Below are 20,718 nucleotides of genomic sequence, written 5' to 3' on the forward strand. Positions count from 1 at the left end.
CAGGTTATATACCATATGTTTTTTTTTTTTAAAGATTTTATTTATTTATTTGACAGAGAGAGATCACAAGTAGGCAGAGAAGCAGGCAGAGAGAGAGAGAAGGAAGCAGGCTCCCTGCTGAGCAGAGAGCCCGATGCGGGGCTCGATCCCAGGACCCTGAGATCATGACCTGAGCCGAAGGCAGTGGCTTAACCCACTGAGCCACCCAGGCGCCCCATATGGTTCCTTTTATATAACATTTGTTGAAATGAAAAAATTGTAGAAATGGAGGCCAGTAAAGTGGTGGCCAGAGGTTTAAGATGGGAGTGGAAAGGGACAGAGATGAGCGTGGCTCTACCAGGACAACACAAGCAATCCTTGCGGGGGTGGAATTGTGGTGTATCTTGACAGTGGTAGTGGATACTGAACCCACATGAGATAAAACTGTCTGGAACTAACACACACATGAAAGTAAAACTCTGGAAATCTGAATATTAGTGGATTGGTAACAGTGTCAAAATCCTGGCTGGGGGGCGCCTGGGTGGCTCAGTGGGTTAAGCCGCTGCCTTTGGCTCAGGTCATGATCTCGGCGTCCTGGGATCGAGTCCCGCATCGGGCTCTCTGCTCGGCAGGGAGCCTGCTTCCCTCTCTCTCTCTCTCTGCCTGCCTCTCCATCTACTTGTGATTTCTCTCTGTCAAATAAATAAAAACAAAATCTTTAAAAAAAAAAAATCCTGGCTGGGATAATGTGCCAGAGCTTGTTAAGATGTTACCGTGAGGGTAAACTGGGTAAAGATTGTGTGGAATAACTCTGTACTCTTTCTTACCACAGAATGTGAATCCACAATTATCTCCACTAAATTTTCAATAAAAGATGATTGACTATCTAAAGCAAAAGCAGGAGCAGTGTAGGGGCCTCTGGGTGGCTCTGTTGGTTGAGAGACTGACTCTTGGTTTTGGTTCAGATCATGATCTTGGGGTCTTGAGCTTGAGCCCCATGTCAACTCCATGCTCAGCACAGAATCTGCTTGAAATTCTCTCTTTCCCTCTGTTCCTCCCCCTGCTCGCACTCTCTCTCTCTCTAAAATAAATAAGTACATCTTTTAAAAAAAATAGGCAGCGGGGCGCCTGGGTGGCTCAGTGGGTTAAGCGGCTGCCTTCGGCTCAGGTCATGATCTCAGGGTCCTGGGATCGAGTCCCACATCAGGCTCTCTGCTCATCAGGGAGCCTGCTTCTCTCTCTCTCTGTGCCTGCCTCTCCATCTACTTGTGATTTCTCTCTGTCAAATAAATACATAAAATCTTTAAAAAAAAAAAATAGGCAGCAGTGTAATTTGGAATTACAGTATGTGCAAAAATAAAATACAGGCTAACAATAGCCTAAAAGATGAGAGGGAAGAATATGTCATATATTGCTAAAAGGTTTTATACTATATAGAAAGTATATCATTATTTTAAAGGAGGATGTGTTTAATCAAAGATGTATATTGTGAACTTCAGGGCAACCATTAAATATGTGTGTGTGTGTGTTTTTTTTTTTTAATGAGGCATGAATGGGGCACCTGGGTGGCTTAGTCATTAAGTGTCTCCCTTCGGCTCAGGTCATGATCCCAGGGTCCTGAGATCAAGCCCCGAATCAGGCTCCCTGCGCAGTGGGAAACCTGTTTCTCCCACTCCTCCTGCTTCTGTTGTCTCTCTCTGTCAAATAAATAAATAAAATCTTTTAAAAAAATAAAAATGAGACATGAATAATAAGCCTATAGTAAAGATAACATAATAAAAATTATTCAACCGGGGTGCCTGGGTGGCTCAGTGGGTTGGGCCGCTGCCTTCGGCTCAGGTCGTGATCTCAGGGTCCTGGGATCGGGCCCCGCATCGGGCTCTCTGCTTGGTGGAGAGCCTGCTTCCTCCTCTCTCTCTTCCTGCCTCTCTGCCTGCTTGTCGTCTCTCTCTGTCGAATAAATAAATAAAATCTTTAAAAAAAAAAAATTATTCAACCTAAAAGCAGGCAGAAAAAGAGGAAAGAGGGCCAAGAATAGAACAGAGAGAAAACAACTAGCTAGGTGTTAGATTTAATCAATATTACATTAAATACAATGGTTTAAACAGGGGTGCCTGGTGGTTCAGTGGGTTAAAGCCTCTGCCTTCGGCTCAGGTCATGATCTCAGGGTCCTGGGATCGAGCCCCGCATCGGGCTCTCTGCTCAGCAGGGAGCCTACTCCCCCCCCCCACCTACTTGTGATCTCTGTCAGATTAAAATTAAAAAAAAAAACTTCAAATGGTCTAAAACACCAATTAAAAGACAGAAATTTTATTTGAATTAAAAACAAGATCTACATACATGATATATTTTTAAAAATCCACTTTTCTCTTCTTTTTTTTTGAGAGAAAGAGAGAGAGCAAGTGACTGAGAGCAAGCTGGGGGAGGGGCAGAGAGAGAGAGAAAATGTTAAGCAGGCTCCATGCTCAGCATATAGCCCAATGCAGGGCTCAAACTCACGACCCTGGGATCATAACCTGAGCCGAAATTAAGAACTGGACATTTGGGGACGCCTGGGTGGCTCAGTTGGTTAAGCAGCTGCCTTCGGCTCAGGTCATGATCCCAGCGTCCTGGGATCGAGTCCCACATCGGGCTCCTTGCTCCGCAGGGAGCCTGCTTCTCCCTCTGACTCTGCCTTCCACTCTGTCTGCCTGTGCTCGCTCTCACTCTCTCTTACAAATAAATAAATAAAATCTTTAAAAAAAAAAAAAAAAAAAAAAGAACTGGACATTTGGGGCGCCTGGGTGACTCAGTGGGTTGAGCCTCTGCTTTCAGCTCAGGTCATGATCTCGGGGTCCTGGGATAGAGCCCCGCATCGGGCTCTCTGCTCAGCGGGGAGCCTGCTTCCCCCTCTCTCTCTGCCTGCCTCTGCCTACTTGTGATCTCTCTCTGTCAAATAAATAAATAAAATATTAAAAAAAAAAAAAAGAACTGGACATTTAACCAATGAGCTACCTAGGGCCCAGCCCCCCCAAAATCTACTTTTTTGCTCTTAAAGATTTTATTTATTTATTTGACAGAGAGAGAGATCACAAGTAGGCAGGGAGGCAGGCAGAGAGAGATGGGGAAGCTGACTCCCCGCTGAGCAGAGAGCCCGATGTGCGGCTTGATCCCAAGATCCTAAGATCATGACCTAAGCTGAAGCAGAGGCTTAACCCACTGAACCACCCAGGTGCCCCAAAAATCTACTTTAAATATGAAGACATAGATATTTTAAAAGACAAAGGACCGAAAAGTGTAACACGTAAACAGTAATCTAAGAAAAGTTGGAGTGACCATGGTAATATTTAAGTCAACTTCAGAAGAAGGAATATTACCAGGGATAGAGGGATAGCTCACATAATAAATGGGTCAATTGACCAACAAAATGTAACAATCCTACATGTGTATGTACCCAACCACGGAACTTCAAAATGCATGAAGCAAAAAACTTAATAGAAGTGAATGGAAACATAGACAAATCCACCATTTTATAATTTTTAAATAATTTTTTTTAAGGAAACTCTTTCCCCAGTGTGAGGCTCAAATTCATGACTCCAAGATCAAGAGTCACATGCTCTACCAACTGAGCCACCAGGTACCCTGGAAAATCCACAGTTTTAGGTGGAAACCTCACTTCTTAGTAATCAATAGAGCCAAGTAGAAAGAAAATCATAAGGATATGGAAGAAGTGAACAATACTATCAAGAAACTTGACCTAGTTGCCATTTATAGAACGGTTTGCCCAGCAACAGCAAAATATACCTTCTTTTCAAGTACCAATGAAACATTTACCAAGATAGACCATCTTATGGGCAGTAAAAGAAACAACACATGCGGGGCGCCTGGGTGGCTCAGTGGGTTAAGGCCTCTGCCTTCGGCTCGGGTCATGATCTCAGGGTCCTGGGATCGAGCCCTGCATCGGGCTCTCTGCTCAGTGGGGAGCCTGCTTCCCCCTCTCTCTCTGCCTGCCTCTCTGCCTCCTTGTGATCTCTGTCAAATAAATAAATACAATCTTAAAAAAAAAAAAAAAGAAAGAAACAACACATGTGAAAGAATAGAAATCATATAAAGTATGTATAGTATGTCTTCTGATTAGAATGGTACTAAATTAGAAACCAGTAGCAAACATACCTGGGAAATATTCCAAAATCTGGAAGTTAAAAAAGCACTTTTTCTCTTTTTTTTTGGAGAGAGTATGTGCATGAGCCACGGGTGAGGGTCGAGGGGCAGGGAGGTCAGAAGGAGAAAGAGAGAGAGAGAATCCCAAGTAGGCTCCCAGCACAGAGCCAGACACAGGGCTGATCCCAGGACTCTAAGATCATGACCCCAAATCAAGCCAAAATAAGAGCCAGATGCTCAAGTGACTGAGCCACCCAGGTGCCCCTAAAAACACGCTTTTAAGTAATTCACAGGTTAAAGAGAAAGTCACCAAGGAAACTACAACATATTTTGAACAGAACAAAAATGAAAACTATGATTTATCAAAATTTGTGGAATTCATCAAGAGCAGAGCCTAAAAGGTAGTCTGTGGGGTTCAATGCTTATATTAGGGAAAGAAAAAGAAAAGAAGGGTTTCAAATCAATAACGTATGTTTCCACCTTAAGAAACTAGAAAAGGGGGGCGCCTGGGTGGCTCAGTGAATTAATCACAGGGTCATGATTACAGGGTCATGGGATGGAGCCCTGAGTCGGGCTCTCTGCTCAGCAGGGAGCCTGCTTCCCCCACCCCCACCTCTCTGCCTACTTGTGATCTCTATCTGTCAAATAAAATAAATAAAATCTTAAAAAAAAAAGAAACTAGAAAAAGGGGGTGCCTGGGTGGCTCAGTGAATTAAGATTAAGCGGCTGCCTTCTGCTCAGGTCATGATCCCAGGTCAAGCCCCACATCAGGCTCCCTGCTCAGTGGAGGGTCTGCTTCTCCCTCTTCTTCTGCCCCTACCCCACGCCCACCTCCAGCTCATGCACTCTCTCTTTCGCTCTCTCAAATAAATAAAAATTTTTTAAAAAGGAAACTAGGAAAAGGAGAGCCAATTAAACCCAAATCAAGCAGGAGGAGGAAACAAGATTAGAAACAGATGAAATTGGAAACAGATGCCTGTGTGAACAGCTATCACCCAAAAAATTAGAGATAAGAAATGTTAGCAAAGATGTGGAGAAAAGGGAACCCTGCGCACTGTCGGTGGCAATGTTAATTTGGTGTAGCCACTGTAGAGAACAGTACGGAAGTTTCTCAAAAAGTTGAAAATTGAACTACCATATGATTCAGCAATTCCAGTTCTGGGGATTATCTGAAGGAAAAGAAAACCCCTGTTGGGATATCTGTACTCCCATGTTCACTGCAGCATTATTTACATAACCAACGGAGGGAAACAACCTAAGAGTCCAAAGACCGATGAATGGGTAAAGCAGTGGAATGGAAATTTGCCATAAAGAGAAGGAAATCTTACTATCTGTGACAATACAGAGAGCCCTTGAGGGCATTATGCTAAGAGAACTAAGACAGGGAAAGAGAAACACTATATGATCTCACTTATCAGTAGATTCTAACAAACAAACGAACAAAAAGCCAACAACCAAGAAACCCCCAAACCAAAACAAAACTCACAGAAAAAAAAAAATCAGATTTGTGGTTACCAGAGGCAGGGGAGGAAGAGAAGAAAGGTGGTTAAAAAGCACAACTTTCCATTTATCAGTAAGTCCCAAGGATGTAATGTACAACACGAGGACTATAGTTAACACTGCCAGATGGTATATTTGAAAGTTGTTAAGCGAGTAAATCCTAAGAGTTCCCATACAAGGAAAAAAACCATTTTATTTCTTTTTCCCTTTTTGTGTCTCTATGAGGTGACAGCTGTTAACTAAACTGATTGTCGTCATCATTAGACAATATATGTAAGTCAAGGCATTATATTATATACCTTAAACTTACACAGTGCTGGGGCGCCTGGGTGGCTCAGTTGTTAAGCATCTGCCTTCAGCTCAGGTCATGATCCCGGGATCCTGGAGTGGATCCCGGCACTGGGCCCCCTGCTCAGTGGGGGGTCTCCTTCTCCCTCTCCCTCCCCCCAGCTTGTGCACTCTCTCTCTCTCTCTCACTCACTTCCTCAAATAAATAAAATCTTTAAAAGAAGAATGGTGACTGTAGTTAATAATACTATGTCATGGGGTGCTTGAGTGGCTCAGTCTGTTAAACAACTGACTTTGGCTCTCGTTATGATCTGGGGGTTCTCGGGTCAAACCCCGCAACGAGCCCCAACCTACACTGTGCTCAGCAGGGAGCCTGCTTCCTCCTCTCTCTCTATGCCTGCTTCTCTGCCTACTTGTGATCTCTGTCAAATAAATAAATAAAATCTTAAAAAAAAAAACCCAACCTCTCACAACCAAATAAAAGATAAGAAAGAACCCAATAAAAAATGGGCAACTATCTGAATAGACATTCTACCAAAGAAAATACACAGATGGAAAATAAGTACGTGAAAAGATCTTTAACATTATTGGTTTTACTGGGAAAAGGCAAATTAAAACCGCAGTGAAATACCACTATCTAACTACTGGAATGGCTAAAAAAAAACCTGACAATACCACGTGGTGACAAGGTTGCTGGAGCACCCAGAACTCAGACAGCCCTGGGAGAATTAAAATGGCACAGCTGCTTTGGAAAACAATTTGACAGCTTATTAGAAAGTTAAATAGACATAGAATCTGACATAGAATCCAAAAATGCCATTGCTAGTTATTTGCTCAAGAGAACAAAACCTACATTTACATAAAACATGCACACAGGGACACCTGGGTGGCTCAGTTGGTTGGGTACCTGCCTTCTGCTCAGGTCATGGTCCCGGGGTCCTGGGATCGAGTCCCCCACTGGGCTCCTTGCTCAGCAGGGAGCCTACATCTCCCTTTCCCTCTGCCTCTCCCCCTGCTCATGCTCTCTCTCTCTGACAAATAAACAAACAAAATCTTTTTAAAAAAATGTACACAATTGTTTAGGCAGATTTACTCACAATCACACATCTAAAAAAACCTGGAAATAACTCAAATATCCAACTGGTTAATAGGTAAACAAATTGTGGTACATCTACATCATGAAATGATATATGTCAGTAAGAAGACAGATTTATTGATACATCAGTGTGAGTGAATGCCAAGCACATAATGCTGAATGAAAGAAGCCAGACTCAAAAGATGATCTACTATATGATTCCATTTAAAGAATATTCTGGAAAGGGTAAAACCATCAGGGCAGCAGACACATCAGTTATTGCCAGGATCTAAGGTGGGGAGAGGGATGCTGTAAATTTTTTTAGGGAATGGAAATATTCTTTTTTTTTTTTTTTTTTTTTTAAAGATTTTATTTATTTATTTGACAGAGAGAAATCACAAGTAGGCAGAGAGGCAGGCAGAGAGAGAGAGGAGGAAGCAGGCTCCCTGCCGAGCAGAGAGCCCGACGCGGGACTCGATCCCAGGGCCCTGAGATCATGACCTGAGCCGAAGGCAGCGGCCTAACCACTGAGCCACCCAGGCGCCCCGGGAATGGAAATATTCTATATTTGGATCGACAAATGCACAGTTGTATGCATTTATCAAAACTCAGGAATTATACACTACAGAGGATGAATTACCTGATTTAAAAAATATTTACAGATCACAGAAATTGTTTTCATTTTATTTTTGGGATATTGTCCTGAAGTGAATACACAAATGCATTTGACTTGCTATTTAGAAATGTCATGTTTGGGGCACCTGGGTGGCTCGGTCGGTTAAGCGTCCAACTCTTGATTTCAGCTCAGGTCATGGGATTGAGCCCTGTGTCTGTCCCGTAGCTGGGCATGCAGACTGCTTGGGATTCTCTCCCTCCCTGTCTGTCCCTACCCCTTCTGCGTTCCTCCCCATACCTTCCCCACAGTGCTCTCTCTTTCTCAAATAAATAAATACATCTTTTAGGGACGCCTGGGTGGCTCAGTTGGTTAAGCGGCTGCCTTCGGCTCAGGTCATGATCCCAGCGTCCTGGGATCGAGTCCCACATCGGGCTCCTTGCTTGGCAGGGAGCCTGCTTCTCCCTCTGCCTCTGCCTGCCTCTCTGTCTGCCTGTGCTTGCTCGCTCTCTCTCCATCACTGACAAATAAATAAATAATCTTTAAAAAAAAAAATACATCTTTTAAAAACAGGAAATGTCATTTTCTTCTTTTAGGTTATTTCAACACTTAAAAAATCCTTACCTAGGGATGCCTGGGTGGCTCAGTGGGTTAAGATGCTGCCTTCGGCTCAGGTCATGATTCCAGGGTCCTGGAATTAATTCCTGCATTCGGCTCCTTGCTCGGCAGGAAGCCTGCTTCTCTCTCTGCCTCTGCCTACTTGTGCGTGCTCTCTCTCTCTGATAAATAAATAAAATTTAAAAAAATCATTACCTCATTAAAAAAGTGCGTGACTATCGAATATTCTTTTTAGTAATTTTTTAAAATTAAACTACATATTGCTTCTGCTAAGAACCTCTTCCCTGACTTATCCCTGTGAGGCATGTTTCAGTCTCCCTGTTTACAGCCAGATTCTGAATCAGACACTTGAGCTGCCCAGGAACCTGCACTGTAACTAGCACCCCCGGGGACACTGATGCTCATGGGCTGAGAACGGCTAATTAACACTAGGAGGCAGTAGAGCATTGAGTAAAGAATGTGGGTTCTACAACCACGCGGCCTACTTTAAAATCCTGCCTCAACCACTCACTGGCTGTGCAATGGAAGCTTTATGGGCCTTGCCTGTTTGGCAGGGTTGGGGGCGGTGTGTAGTAACAATAGTATCAACCTTGTTAGATTGTAACAAAGCTTAAAAGAGATGCCATATGTAAGACACAGCAGGATATGTGGTATGGAGTCTCCGAGTGTCCCTTGTTGTTTCTAGTGACCTGTTCATGAAGAGCAAGGCTGTGGCCCAGATCTAGAATTTCATGGGGGTAAAAATACACCCATTTTCATTTCTAGAGTGCTTTTCTACCCAAATGCCTCCCCGGGAACTGGGCAAGCCTCACACAAAGGGGAAGGGTGATGGATATGGGGCCTAAGAAATGCAAGGTCTTTGGCTTCGGGTGGTAAGAAGCTGACAATTTGTCAAGCATACAGTTGTCTCTGTTTACAAACTTCGTCATAGGTATGCACCTGGCGCAGTAAATTATTTCCTAGGGAACTCTGAACTGGTGAGATTTTTTGTTAAAGAGTGTGGGACGGGGTGCCTGGGTGGCTCAGTGGGTTAGGCCTCTGCCTTCTGCTCAGGTCATGATCTCAGGGTCCTGGAATCGATGATCTCAGGGTCCTGGAATAGAGTCCCGAATTGGGCTCTCTGCTCAGCGGGGAGCCTGCTTCCTCCTCTCTCTCTGTCTGCCTCTCTGCCTGCTTGTGATCTCTGTCAGATAAATAAATAAAATCTTAAAAAAAAAAAGAGTGTGGGAAAACAGTTAAATTGCTTCTCTTTTGTACTATGTAAGTACAGATATGTTTGTTCTAGCATTGGGGGGAAAATCCACAGAATTCCAAATTCGCAAAAGAAAGTAAACAGTGAAGGAACAGATCCTGTAACTGGAAGTCTAATCCAGGTGCACGTGTGCAGGTGGTCTTTATTAAGTATCATTTTTACAGTCCAAATAATTAAGGGGATGTAATTTTCGAAGGTCACCTGGAAAATGTCAGGGATGTAACCAGAATCTGAGTTTCCTGCCTCCCGGTATGAATGCTCACCCTGGTTTTGAGGATAAAGGTGAGAGCTGGATGAACTGACATGGGGTTCAGGGACTGGGAACGCGTGGGGGGGGGAATAAAGACCCTGAAATAGGGGCGCCTGGGTGGCTCAGTGGGTTAAGCCGCTGCCTTCGGCTCAGGTCATGATCTCAGGGTCCTGGGATCGAGTCCTGCATCGGGCTCTCTGCTCAGCAGGGGGCCTGCTTCCCTTCCTCTCTGTCTGCCTCTCTGCCTACTTGTGTTCTCTGTCTGTCAAATAAATAAATAAAATCTTTAAAAAAAAAAAAAAAAGACCCTGAAAGAGAACCTCAGGCATGTCTGAGCACTCTGGGAACATTGGCATTCCTACCCATGGCACTTTTCAGACAAATGAGGTCCGATATTTGTTGGGTGAAGGAAAGCTTGCTAGCCAACTTCAGTCCCCATAAGGAGCTTGAGGAGGGAAAATCACCATTGCCTAAGGTTTTGCTGGTGCCGAAACCTGAGATGTGGGTATGCTGAGAAGGAATCACTTCCCACAGAGACATTAGCATAGGCCAAACTCCCAGCCTAGTGCAAAAAAAAAAAAAAAAAAAAAAAAAAAACAAAAAAAACCCCCCCAAAACCCCACCCAAACCTATTTACTAATTTATACTGAGAAATTTGCCAACGAGACAGATCCTTGCATTCCCCAACCGCACATCCCCACCATGCGGTGAGCATGTAATGAGGGACGTGGCCATTTAGAATGATGTTAATGGATGATGTCATGAAACCTGGATAAAATGGATGCACCCATCTCCATCCACACAGAGAGAGACATCGGCCACACTGAGCCAAGCGGAGGGCACTGCTTCCTGGGCCGATGATGGAGATCCATGATGAAATCAGCCTGCCTTTCTATTTTCTAAGGCTGACGCTCCTCTCCACCTCTACCCACAATGAACTGTTTTTTCTATAGATATGTTAGGACCTTCCTTCAGTCAATCTGCAGTCAAGTCTTGCCTTGGGGACCTGCTTTCCTAAAAGGTGACTTTGCATCTCTTTGCTCTAATCCATTAGACATATGCTTTCCCAAAGTGTGATTCTTACCGACTTTATTTCCCTATTTCCAGAATTTTTTTCAGGGCAGTTTTGATGAGCAACTGCATGTACTGCCTATCATGCCAAAGACCTGACTTAGGGGCACCTGGGCGGCTCAATCAGTTAAGCATCTGCTTTCCGCTCAGGTCATGATCCCGGGGTCCTGGGATTGAACGCCATGTAGGACTCTCCGCTTGGTGGGGAGTCTGCTTCTCCCTCTCCCTCTGCCTGCAGTTCCCCCTGCTTGTGCTCTCTCACTATCTCTCCCTCTGTCAAATAAATAAATAAATAAATAAATAAAACCTTTAAAAAAAAATACCCGATTTGGCTCAGTGGGTTAAGCCACTGCCTTCTGCTCAGGTCATGATCCCAGGGTCTTGGGATCAAGTCCCGAGTCAGACTGCTCGCTCGGCAGGGAGCCTGTTATTCTCCCCGCTTATGCGGGAGCTCGCTCGCTCTCTCTCTCACACAATAAATAATGAATAAATAAATAAATAAAATCTTAAAAAAAATACCCGATTTAATTTTTTAAAAAGATTTTATTTATTTATTTGACAGAGAGAAATATCACAAGTGGGTAGAGGGCCAGGCGGAAAGGAGTAGAAGCAGGCTCCCCGCTGAGCAGAGAGCCTGATGCGGGGCTCGATCCCAGGACCCTGGGATCAGGACCCGAGCCGAAGGAGGAGGCTTAAATCACTGAGCCACCCAGGTGGCCCTGATTTTTTTTCTTAAAACATCTTTAAAACATATGTCAAAAATATAACATATTCCTGACACTTGTGTCCAGATATAAATTCTAAATGGGGTAAAAGAATTAACAAATATTAAATGTTCTTAGATACGATATGATCTACCATGTATCAAATGAAAATATGCCCATGTCTAGAACAATGGAGAAATTCTAGTCCATGTATCAAACAGGGTGTTGGAGAATCTAAAAATTAATCAATTGTGCTATCAAATAACTACAGGAATAACTTAACTTTTTTTCCTTGAAGACTTTTTCCAGGGCACCTGGGTGGCTCAGTCAGTTAAGCATCTGCCTTCAGCTAGGGTCATGATCCCTGGGTCCTGGGATTGAGTCCTGCATTGGGCTCCTTGCTCAGCAGGGAGTCTGCTTCTCCCTCTACCCCTCCCCACTGCTTGTTATCACTCTCTTTCTCATGCTCTCTCTCTCTCAAATCAATAAATAGAACCTTAAAAAAAAACTTATTTCATTGAATAATCGTGATGAGCATTGTAGATGTGGTAAAAATTATCTGTAAATCTGTCTCTTTATTAAAATTTTAAGAAAATTTTCCTTTTTCTTAGATTTTATTTATTTATTTGACAGACAGAGATCACAAGTAGGCAGAGAGGCAGGCAGAGAGAGAGAGAGAGAGGAGGAAGCAGGCTCCCCGCTGAGCAGAGAGCCCGATACGGGGCTCGATCTCAGGACCCTGGGATCATGACCTGAACTGAAGGCAGAGGCCCCAACCCACTGAGCCATCCAGGCACCCCAAGAAAATTTTCCTTTAAATTTTTTCCTTTAAAATTTTCTTTTTTTTTTTTTTTTTTTTAAAGATTTTATTTATTTATTTGACAGAGAGAAATTACAAGTACACTGAGAGGCAGGCAGAGAGAGAGAGAAGGAAGCAGGCTCCCTGCTGAGCAGAGAGCCCGATGCGGGACTCGATCCCAGGACCCTGGGATCATGACCTGAGCCGAAGGCAGTGGCTTAACCCACTGAGCCACCCAGGCGCCCCCCTTTAAAATTTTCTTAAAGGAAAATTTTCCTCAGGGAATTTGTTTAAACTTATAAGATATTTAAAAAACATCAAATTTGGGCACCTGGGTGGCTCAGTTGGTTAAGCAACTGTCTTCAGCTCAGGTCAGAGTCCCGGAGTCCCAGAATCGAGACACGCATCGGGCCCCCGGCTCCATGGGGAGTCTGCTTCTCCCTCTAACTTTCTTGCCTCTCATGTTCTCTTTCACTGTCTCTCTCTCAAATAAATAAATAAAATCTTTAAATAAAAAAAAAAAAAGACAGCAAATTTGGCTCTAGTATCATTTATAGCTTTGGTTATAATTTGGGCTTCTGGAGGCAGAGCAACCTGTTCTATACTCACAGATAACAAACTATACTTTTGTGAGGTCCCTGGGCAAAGCTGGCTTCTCCTGCTCTTACCTCCCAGAGCTGGTGTGGGAGGCTGGAGGAAGCAGATGGAATCTGAGCGCTGTTGGTGGAAGGAAAAACTGCTGGCTTCGAATGCCTGCTCCTGTCGTATCTAAAACTTTTTTTTGAAAGACTTGAGCATACAAAGCTATTGAACTTGAGGTAAACTTTCTATTGTAAAATAGCCTAATAGCTGTTTTCAGGATTGACTGTCAGTGTTAGGAAACTGTATGGAACAAAGGATGCTTGCTAAGGGGAAACCATGAACCAGAGTAAAACAGCTGTGGGGGTCTCACCATGCTGAGGTTTTGATTATTTAATAGGCCAAATGCCTTTCCTCTGGGTTTAATGGTTTGTGCACACAATACGTTTAAGAAAGATCCTAGGCTGAGATGTAAAGCAAACTAACATTAGTTGTGGCTATTTAAAAAAATATATATCAATCACTGTTTTCACCAGAGAAAGGAGATAGTTCTGTCTGATTTTCAGGTTGCTTGATTGCTCAAGTATCCTCTTTCATAAATGTATTCTTCCTCATCCTCAGACCAGTATGTGGTTGTGCAAAAATAAAATGGTCGTCGTCTTTCGTGCCAGCAGAGATGTGGTTCTGGGCTATGTTATATGAACTCTTTAAGATCACTTATGTTTACATATGTACATACATATTTTGTCTACTGTGACATCTTTAGATTTTAAGTTTTAAAGCTTTCTCATTGTACCGTGCAATTTTTTTCATGTATTTCATATGAACCGTACGTTTGAATGTTTTATAGTTATAAAACAAAAAGGCTTTATAGTTTCAAAATGAGCATATAAAAACACAGCGGCATGAAGTGACACGGAGCATGGGGTGGAGAGGAAGTGGCCATTCATAAGACTAAACCCGCATACATGCAGGAGACAGCAATTAAGAGGCCAAGGATAGGGATGTTTTGAAAATATACTTAAAATAAGATCAAAGAAGATCTTTGGACCTTTGAAAATGTCCCAGAAAGTGAGTGAAAAACAACAGCCTTCTCTCTTTTTTTCAGAGCTCTGACTCAGACCTCCTACTAGAAGGACATTGCGAAGTAGAAATGTGTGTGTTCTTTTTTTTAAGATTTTATTTATTTATTTGACAGACAGAGATCACAAGTAGGCAGAGAGGCAGGCAGAGAGAGAGGAGGAAGCAGGCTCTTCGAGGAGCAGAGACCCCAATGCGGGGCTCGATCCCAGGACCCTGAGATCATGACCTGAGGCAAAGGCAGAGGCTTTAACCCACTGTGCCACCCAGGCGCTCCTGAAATGTGTTATTTTAAAATGCAACATATATTCCTTTAAGTGAGTTAAACTACTATGTGCAATTTTTCGAAGGATCCTTAAAGCAGTCATGTATATGTACAACATAATTACATAGATGGCCCACCGTGAGTTTTCACATCCCAGGAGGTTCCAAGGGTCCCGCCATCTCTTTCCTCACAATTACTGACAGCACCGATAATCCAGAGGAACTTGGGCAATTTGGAAACTCTCAAACTTAAGATGTCAAAACGAGGGCTGCAATGTCACACTTCCTCTGGGCAGCTCTCCCTGCATACTCTATTCCCTGTACCCTAGTCAAGTTAGATTCCTCTGTTGTAAGTTCTAGCAATTTCCAATTCGTTTCTTGCACACAGCAGTTTGTAATTATAACTAACTCCCTACTGCACAGACAGCAAGCTGTATGAGGCACTGTGTTTTTTAATTCCACTTAATCCAGTGACTGGTGTATGACATGTATTCATTAAGTTATTTATTGACTATATGGAAGTGGTATTTGTCTTTCTGATGTTATTCCTGATGAGACAGGTAGAAGGTTGCCATGGTGTATAGCTGGAGGGGCAGGGGAAGGAAGCTGTGGGGGTCAGAAGGTTCTGCACAGGTGAAATGCCATCGGCTGGCATGGAGTTCTATGTATCAGAGTGGGAACGGCTTTCCTACCAAGACAGGCATCCCTGACAAGTCATCTGCATTAGGCTTGCTGTCTGACTCTGTGATTTTAGGTTTGAATGTTTTCTAGTTCTGTGTTTTATCCCCCCCCCCCTTCTTACCCTTCCTCCCTTAGTTTGAAGTCTCAGGAAGGAACCTGGGAGTAGACACATCAGGAGGAGGAGCTCTCATCAAGGCCTCTAAGGGAATGTTTGATGGCGAGAGGCTTTGCAGAGACCACAGTCACTTTAGGACTGAACATAATGTTGGCTGAGACTTTCAGATCATCTGATTCTCAGAGGTATTATGAAGGAGGGAGCTCAGAATCACGGCCCTTAGTTTATAAATGAGGAAAGTAGAGGCTCAGAAGAGGCTGGATTATACAAGGTATAGTGAAAACCAGAGCAAATTAACATTTTTTTGGAGAGTTTATTACTATGTTGTTGAGGCACTACACACACACACACTTAGAATATATACTTTAATTTTTTAAAGAATATATACTTTTTTTTTTAAGAATATATACTTTAATCATTACCACATCCCCACGAGATAGGTAACCATTACTATTATTCCCATTTTACAGACGAGGAGACTGAGACTTGGAGAGATCAAATTATTTGCCTCAAATTTTATTATTAAGAAGCAGAGAACCACGCTTCAAACTCAGGTAGTCTCTGTCACACCACTATGTTAATGAGTAGCACTGGGAGTTCTCCAAGAGTACATGGTGTTATTTGAACTTGCTTCTATAGGTGTGACTCCTGGCTAATTCTGCTGCTTTATGTTGCCAATTTTTTTTTTAAGATTTTATTTATTCATTTGACAGAGAGAGAGAGAGGTCACAAGTAGGCAGAGAGGCAGGCAGAGAGAGAGAGGGGGAAGCAGGCTCCCCTGCTGAGCAGAGAGCCCGATATGGGGCTCAATCCCAGGACCCTGAGATCATGACCTGAGCCGAGGGCAGAGGCTTAACCCACTGAGCCAACCAGGCACCCTTATGTTGCCAATTTTAAAAAACTGTTTGCACTTTCACCTGAGCTTAGAATTTATCACTTAGATACCACAGTGATCATTGCCTATACTGAAATTAGGTCAACCAGGTTCAGATAATATCCCCTATATCTACTAATTAAAAAAAAAAACCCTGCTGAATACATTTACTAATTTTATATTTTAGAGGTGCTCCTTGCTTAATTACCACAGGGCACATCTACTGAATATATATGGGAATACTTGCACACTTCTCTGACACTCTACAAAACATTATTAAAAAAAAAAAGAAGTCGGGCACCTGGGTGGCTCAGTGGGGTTAAGCCGCTGCCTTAGGCTCGGGTCATGATCTCGGGGTCCTGGGATGGAGTCCCGCATCGGGCTCTTTGCTCAGCAGGGAGCCTGCTTCCCTTCCTCTCTCTCTGCCTGCCTCTCTGCCTACTTGTGATCTCTCTCTGTCAAATAAATAAATAAAATCTTTAAAAAAAAAAAAAAAGTCTATGAAAACATGTGATTTATGAGTTCTCTGTAAACTGTTACCTCTTTAAGGAGAGGACAGTAACCCACAGCGACTGACACATTTTGTGCCCTCTACAGATCCAAGTCCCTCTTTCTATGGGCTCCCTTTACATTCTATTTTGTCACTGGAAAAAGGACATAATGTTGTCATCTGTAGCTCCTAAGAACAAATGACAACAAAAGGGACCCTTGCTTGGAGTTCTACAGAGGGAAGTGTACCCAGGCAAGATTTGGGGCTCATGCACAGAGCTATGACCCAGGAGGGCAGTGAGCAGAGATCAGTACAGTAAAGGGTGTCATTTGTGTATCTTTGGAATATCACTGACTGGATATGAAAGCCACATTAGAAAGGATATTGGCTGGTTTGGGGCTTCTCGTGTGATCTGGGCCTCTTCCCCTCTCCATTATGGACAACTGAGGTTTTTAATTGAGGTTTTAATATACAGCAGTGACATTCTAGTAGATGAAGGAAGGGGTAGTCCCCGAGGGCAATCTGAACTTCTGCTTAGTATATTTACTCTTGCTGTTTTCCTTCCTCCTCATTCGTAATTCAGGAGGCTCTCTGAGAAGACAGAGGCAGCGAGGCTTGAGGCTTCTTAGATGGATCGAAGGATCACGAGCGGGGATACCAAGTTCTATGAAAAGGTCTGCTCTTGAATTTGCTCTACCTTTAGGCCAATCATTTGATCGTGTTGTGCGCTTTGGTTTCTTCCTCTGCTTGCTAAGTGTAAATAACATGTATTGGACTATTTTGTGATTATCATAGAGACTTTTTTAAATGTGTGGGTGATTTATTTTTCCAGGCCAGCTGCTCAGGTATAAAATGACAATCTGCTCCTTTGAGATGCTAGGCTCCATGGGCCGTCAACTGACCTCCAAATCCTTGAGGTCAGCAGCTGTCCGGTTGCTTCTCGGTTGGTCTGACACAGTTTGCAGTCTCTGGGCTGTGGCTCCTCAGGTTTACTCTACAGTGGGGGCGCATACCTTTCTGTCTCCTTTGTTTTCAGAAACGGAAGACGTCACTTTACATACCCTTGCTGCTTTCACTCTCATCCCCAAGCCACCCCGTCTAAAAATAGGAAGGCTTGCTTCCTGCACAGAGCTGCTTTATCGGACAATGGTTTCAAGACACAGGAGGGAGAGCTGACCTGGTAAACAAACAGAATTCTTCGGATTGCCTAATAAGAGTTCCCTTTCCATGACTTAGGCCAGGACCACTCGAGGTTTGTACTAGCTTTAGGGGCTCTCCCTCTTTGCAGTTTTGGCAGGAAGCAGTCAGGGAATAGAGTGAAAAGAGAGAACACCAAGTATCCACCCCGTTTCCCCGCCCCCTGTTTTTGTTAGTTTGTTAGTTCGGTTATCTGGTGGGAAACAAGACATTCCTGTCAACCAAAAACTGCTGACCTGAGATTCTTAGAAGCTACTAAAAATGTCTGTGTGGAGGCTAAAGGGACGATGTGGGTCCTCATCAGGGGATCCCCACACCGCTGCTTCCCAAAGGACCATCTCTCAAGTGCAATCCTGGAGTAACCGGAGAGGCTTGTTTCTTTGGGAAACAAAAAAAAAAAAAAAAAAAAAAAGTTATTTACATTGTATCTAGGGCAGTGAAAATTAAAAAGCCGTTTCTAAACAAACCTGGAACCCGTGAAATACGTGGCTCCCCAGCTGGAGCTTTTGGGTGTAGCCGCGGGAAGAACTTCAGACCCGGGAACCCAGCGCCGCCCTTGGGTTCTGAAACGTTGCTAAGGTCGGCTCGGGCTGGGAAGGATCCGAGAAACCTCCGCGTCCACTCCGGCTCGCAGAGCTGAGTTTTCGCGTGAGGCGTGTTGGGTCCAACTTCTGCCGGTTAGTTCAAGGACATCAGCAGCAAGGGACCTCGTGTGTGTGTGTGTGTGTGTGCGTGTGTGTCTGCGGGTGTGTGTGCGCGTGTGTGTCTGCGGGTGTGTGTGTGCATGGGGAGGTCTTCATTCCTGGGCAGGGTCGTCTGTACATCCAAATATGACTTGCAGGTGCCCCCGCTGCCGTACGATTTTGCAGCAATTTAATAGTAATATAAAACGATATTTTCACATGAAAATATTTTAAATATTTGCAGCAGCTTCTGACAAAGGCAGAGAGCTTTCGCGGACGCCTCTGAGACACTAGGCAGCCCGCAACCTGCCAGGCTCGGGGGACAGGACCGGGACGAGGGAGGGGAGAGCTCGGGGAGAGCCTGTGCCTCGGAGATGCCGGGCTGCTCTGTGGCTCCCGCGGCGCCGGGGGGAGGCCCTGGGGGTCTGGCTCGCGGGCTCTCCGTGGGAAGAGGAAACCACGCAGCCGAGCCAGGGACCCGGGAAGAACGGGCGCCGGCCGTCGCAAGCGAGGGGTGGGTCTGGCCCGTCCCCGACCGACGCGCGGCCGCCGCGGCCGGGGGTCCGGGGGGCCGGGGGTCCGGGGTGGGGGGATGCGACGCCCAGAGGCCAAGACGACAGCGAGGAAGGCCCCGAAGCCCTAGAGGCAGCACCTCGGAGGGACGGGAGGTTGCACGAGCTACCTGCGGAAGGATCTCCCTCGATGCTGAGAAAAATTAAAGAAAATCATCTCGGCCATTCCGTGGAGCCGCCGCCGACGCCAGGCGGGGCGGCGCGCGCCGGGCGCAGGCGCGCTCTTTTGGTCCCGCCTCCCGGCCGGCGGCGGCGCACGCAGCCGGGGAAGGCGCCCGGGCCCTTCCTTCCCTAAGGGCTCCGGGTGGAAACTGGCGCCGGCGGCGGCGGCGTTCCGCAGGCGGAAAGGAAGGGGGAGGCGGGAAGGCTGTGCGCCGCCCGCTCCTCCCCACCCCGCCCCCTCCCCCGCCACCACGTCCGCCTCGGCCCTGAAGGGGGCTGGATGGGCGAGTTGGGCGCGATGGCTCGAGCCCGGGCGGCGGCGGCGGCGGCCGGAGGCGGCGGCGCCTCCTCCTCCTGCTCCTCCTGCTGCTGCTGCTGCTGCTGCTGCTCGCCGCGGCGCCGGCGGTGATCCGAGCGAGCGGCCGCGGCCCCCGATGCGACTGCTCGCGGGCTGGCTGTGCCTGAGCCTGGCGTCCGTGTGGCTGGCGCGGAGGATGTGGACGCTGCGGAGCCCGCTCGCCCGCTCCCTGTACGTGAACATGACGAGCGGCCCCGGCGGGCCGGCGGCGGCCGCGGGCGGCAGGAAGGACAACCACCAGGTAACGCGGCCGGCGGGGGTCGCGCCGCGGCTCCGGGGGCTGCGGCGGGGGGCGTGGCGGCCCGGCCTTCCCGCGCGCGGCCCGGGCTATTGTGCGGGGGCGGCCGCGGCCGCCGAGGGGCCCCCCCACCCCCACCGCAGCCCCGGGGCGGTCGCGGCCGCCGCCGCCTCGGCCCTGCAGAAAGTTTTCCCGACGCCTCCGCGGCCGGGCGCTCGGCCCGCGGCCCCGCGGCGCCTTTTGTTCCCGGGCGCGGGCGGAGAAACGGCCTCCCGGAGCCGCCCCGGGCCCGACGGCGGGCGCCCCGGAGCCCCGCATTGTTCCCGCGCGTCCCGGGCGGTGGTCGCAGGCGCCCGGCCGCCGCGGCGCGGGAACTTCGGGGGGGTGGGCGCGTGGCCGCGGGCGTCCGGCCGGTCCCCCCGGGGGGGCCTGCGGGGTCGACGAGCGGACCGAGCCCCCGGGGACCCGGGGCCGCCTTCCCGACCCCGGCGAATCCAAGCCACAAACCGATCCCTTAATTTTTTTTTTTTTTTGGGGGGGGGGTCTGCTCGAATCTCTGCGCATACAAAGGGCCATAAAGAAATTTTAACCGTGCATCGTGGGAGCCTTTTAATAACTCTCCGGGTGACCTTTTCCCTCGGCAGTTGTTTTTTTTAAAAAAAAAAAAAAGAAAAGAATAGGATTTGACAGGTGCTCACACTCCCACCCTCCCGAACCCTGCCCCCACCCCCTCCGACCGAAGACTGATCTCCTTTAAACTTCGCTGTGGGTTATCTGGCTGGAAAGATGAGGTAAGAAGAAAGATGATGCAAGCTTTTCCTGGAAGGGATTTTTTTTTTTTTTATTTTTTTAAAAACAACTAAACAACAAAACAAAATTAAAAAAAAAAAAAAAAAGACCCAGAATTAGGCAGGAGTGAATTGCTTTCAGAGTTGTGGATCGTGACCTGTGCGATGTGACCGGTGAGGTCGCCTTTTTCATGAGGTTTGGGTTTGGGGGGGCCCCCTTAACAGAAGTCTGTGCGGTTCAGCGGGAGCATTGAGAGTGATCGTTTCATTTTTGACCATAAGGTACTTGGCGGTGAACCTTGCATTTATGGAAAAGAGGCTTTCGGGAGTCCGGCTCAGGATTGCTGA

The 20,718-nt window shown here is 46.3% G+C and overlaps 1 protein-coding gene and 1 long non-coding RNA gene across 6 annotated transcripts in view; one reads left to right on the forward strand and one right to left on the reverse strand.

Annotated features, from left to right (window-relative positions):
• The first annotated feature begins 16,956 nt into the window (after positions 1-16,956).
• Positions 16,957-20,718, forward strand: part of METTL9 (methyltransferase like 9) — a 48,633-nt gene continuing 44,871 nt past the window's right edge. The window contains exon 1 of one of the 4 annotated variants that reach the window (XM_004780027.3): positions 16,957-17,046. In XM_004780027.3, the coding sequence (XP_004780084.1) occupies positions 17,002-17,046 (45 nt within the window). In that variant the 5' untranslated portion in view covers positions 16,957-17,001. Of the gene's footprint in view, positions 17,047-19,203; positions 19,586-20,718 lie in introns of those variants that run through there. The other 3 variants (XM_045072726.1, XM_045072725.1, XM_045072724.1) reach the window with 3 other exon arrangements.
• Positions 17,172-19,066, reverse strand: LOC106004451. Of its 2 annotated transcripts, none has more exons than XR_006604570.1 (3): positions 18,037-19,066; positions 17,806-17,947; positions 17,172-17,396 (listed from the first exon to the last, which is right to left on the reverse strand). It is a non-coding gene; the product is annotated as an uncharacterized LOC106004451 (long non-coding RNA). The 2 variants fall into 2 exon arrangements; XR_006604569.1 differs by having other exon boundaries at positions 18,935-19,062.

Source organism: Mustela putorius, unplaced genomic scaffold, assembly GCF_011764305.1.
Source record: "Mustela putorius furo isolate JIRA1106 unplaced genomic scaffold, ASM1176430v1.1 tig00004041_pilon_pilon_pilon, whole genome shotgun sequence".
Taxonomy (NCBI): domain Eukaryota; kingdom Metazoa; phylum Chordata; class Mammalia; order Carnivora; family Mustelidae; genus Mustela; species Mustela putorius.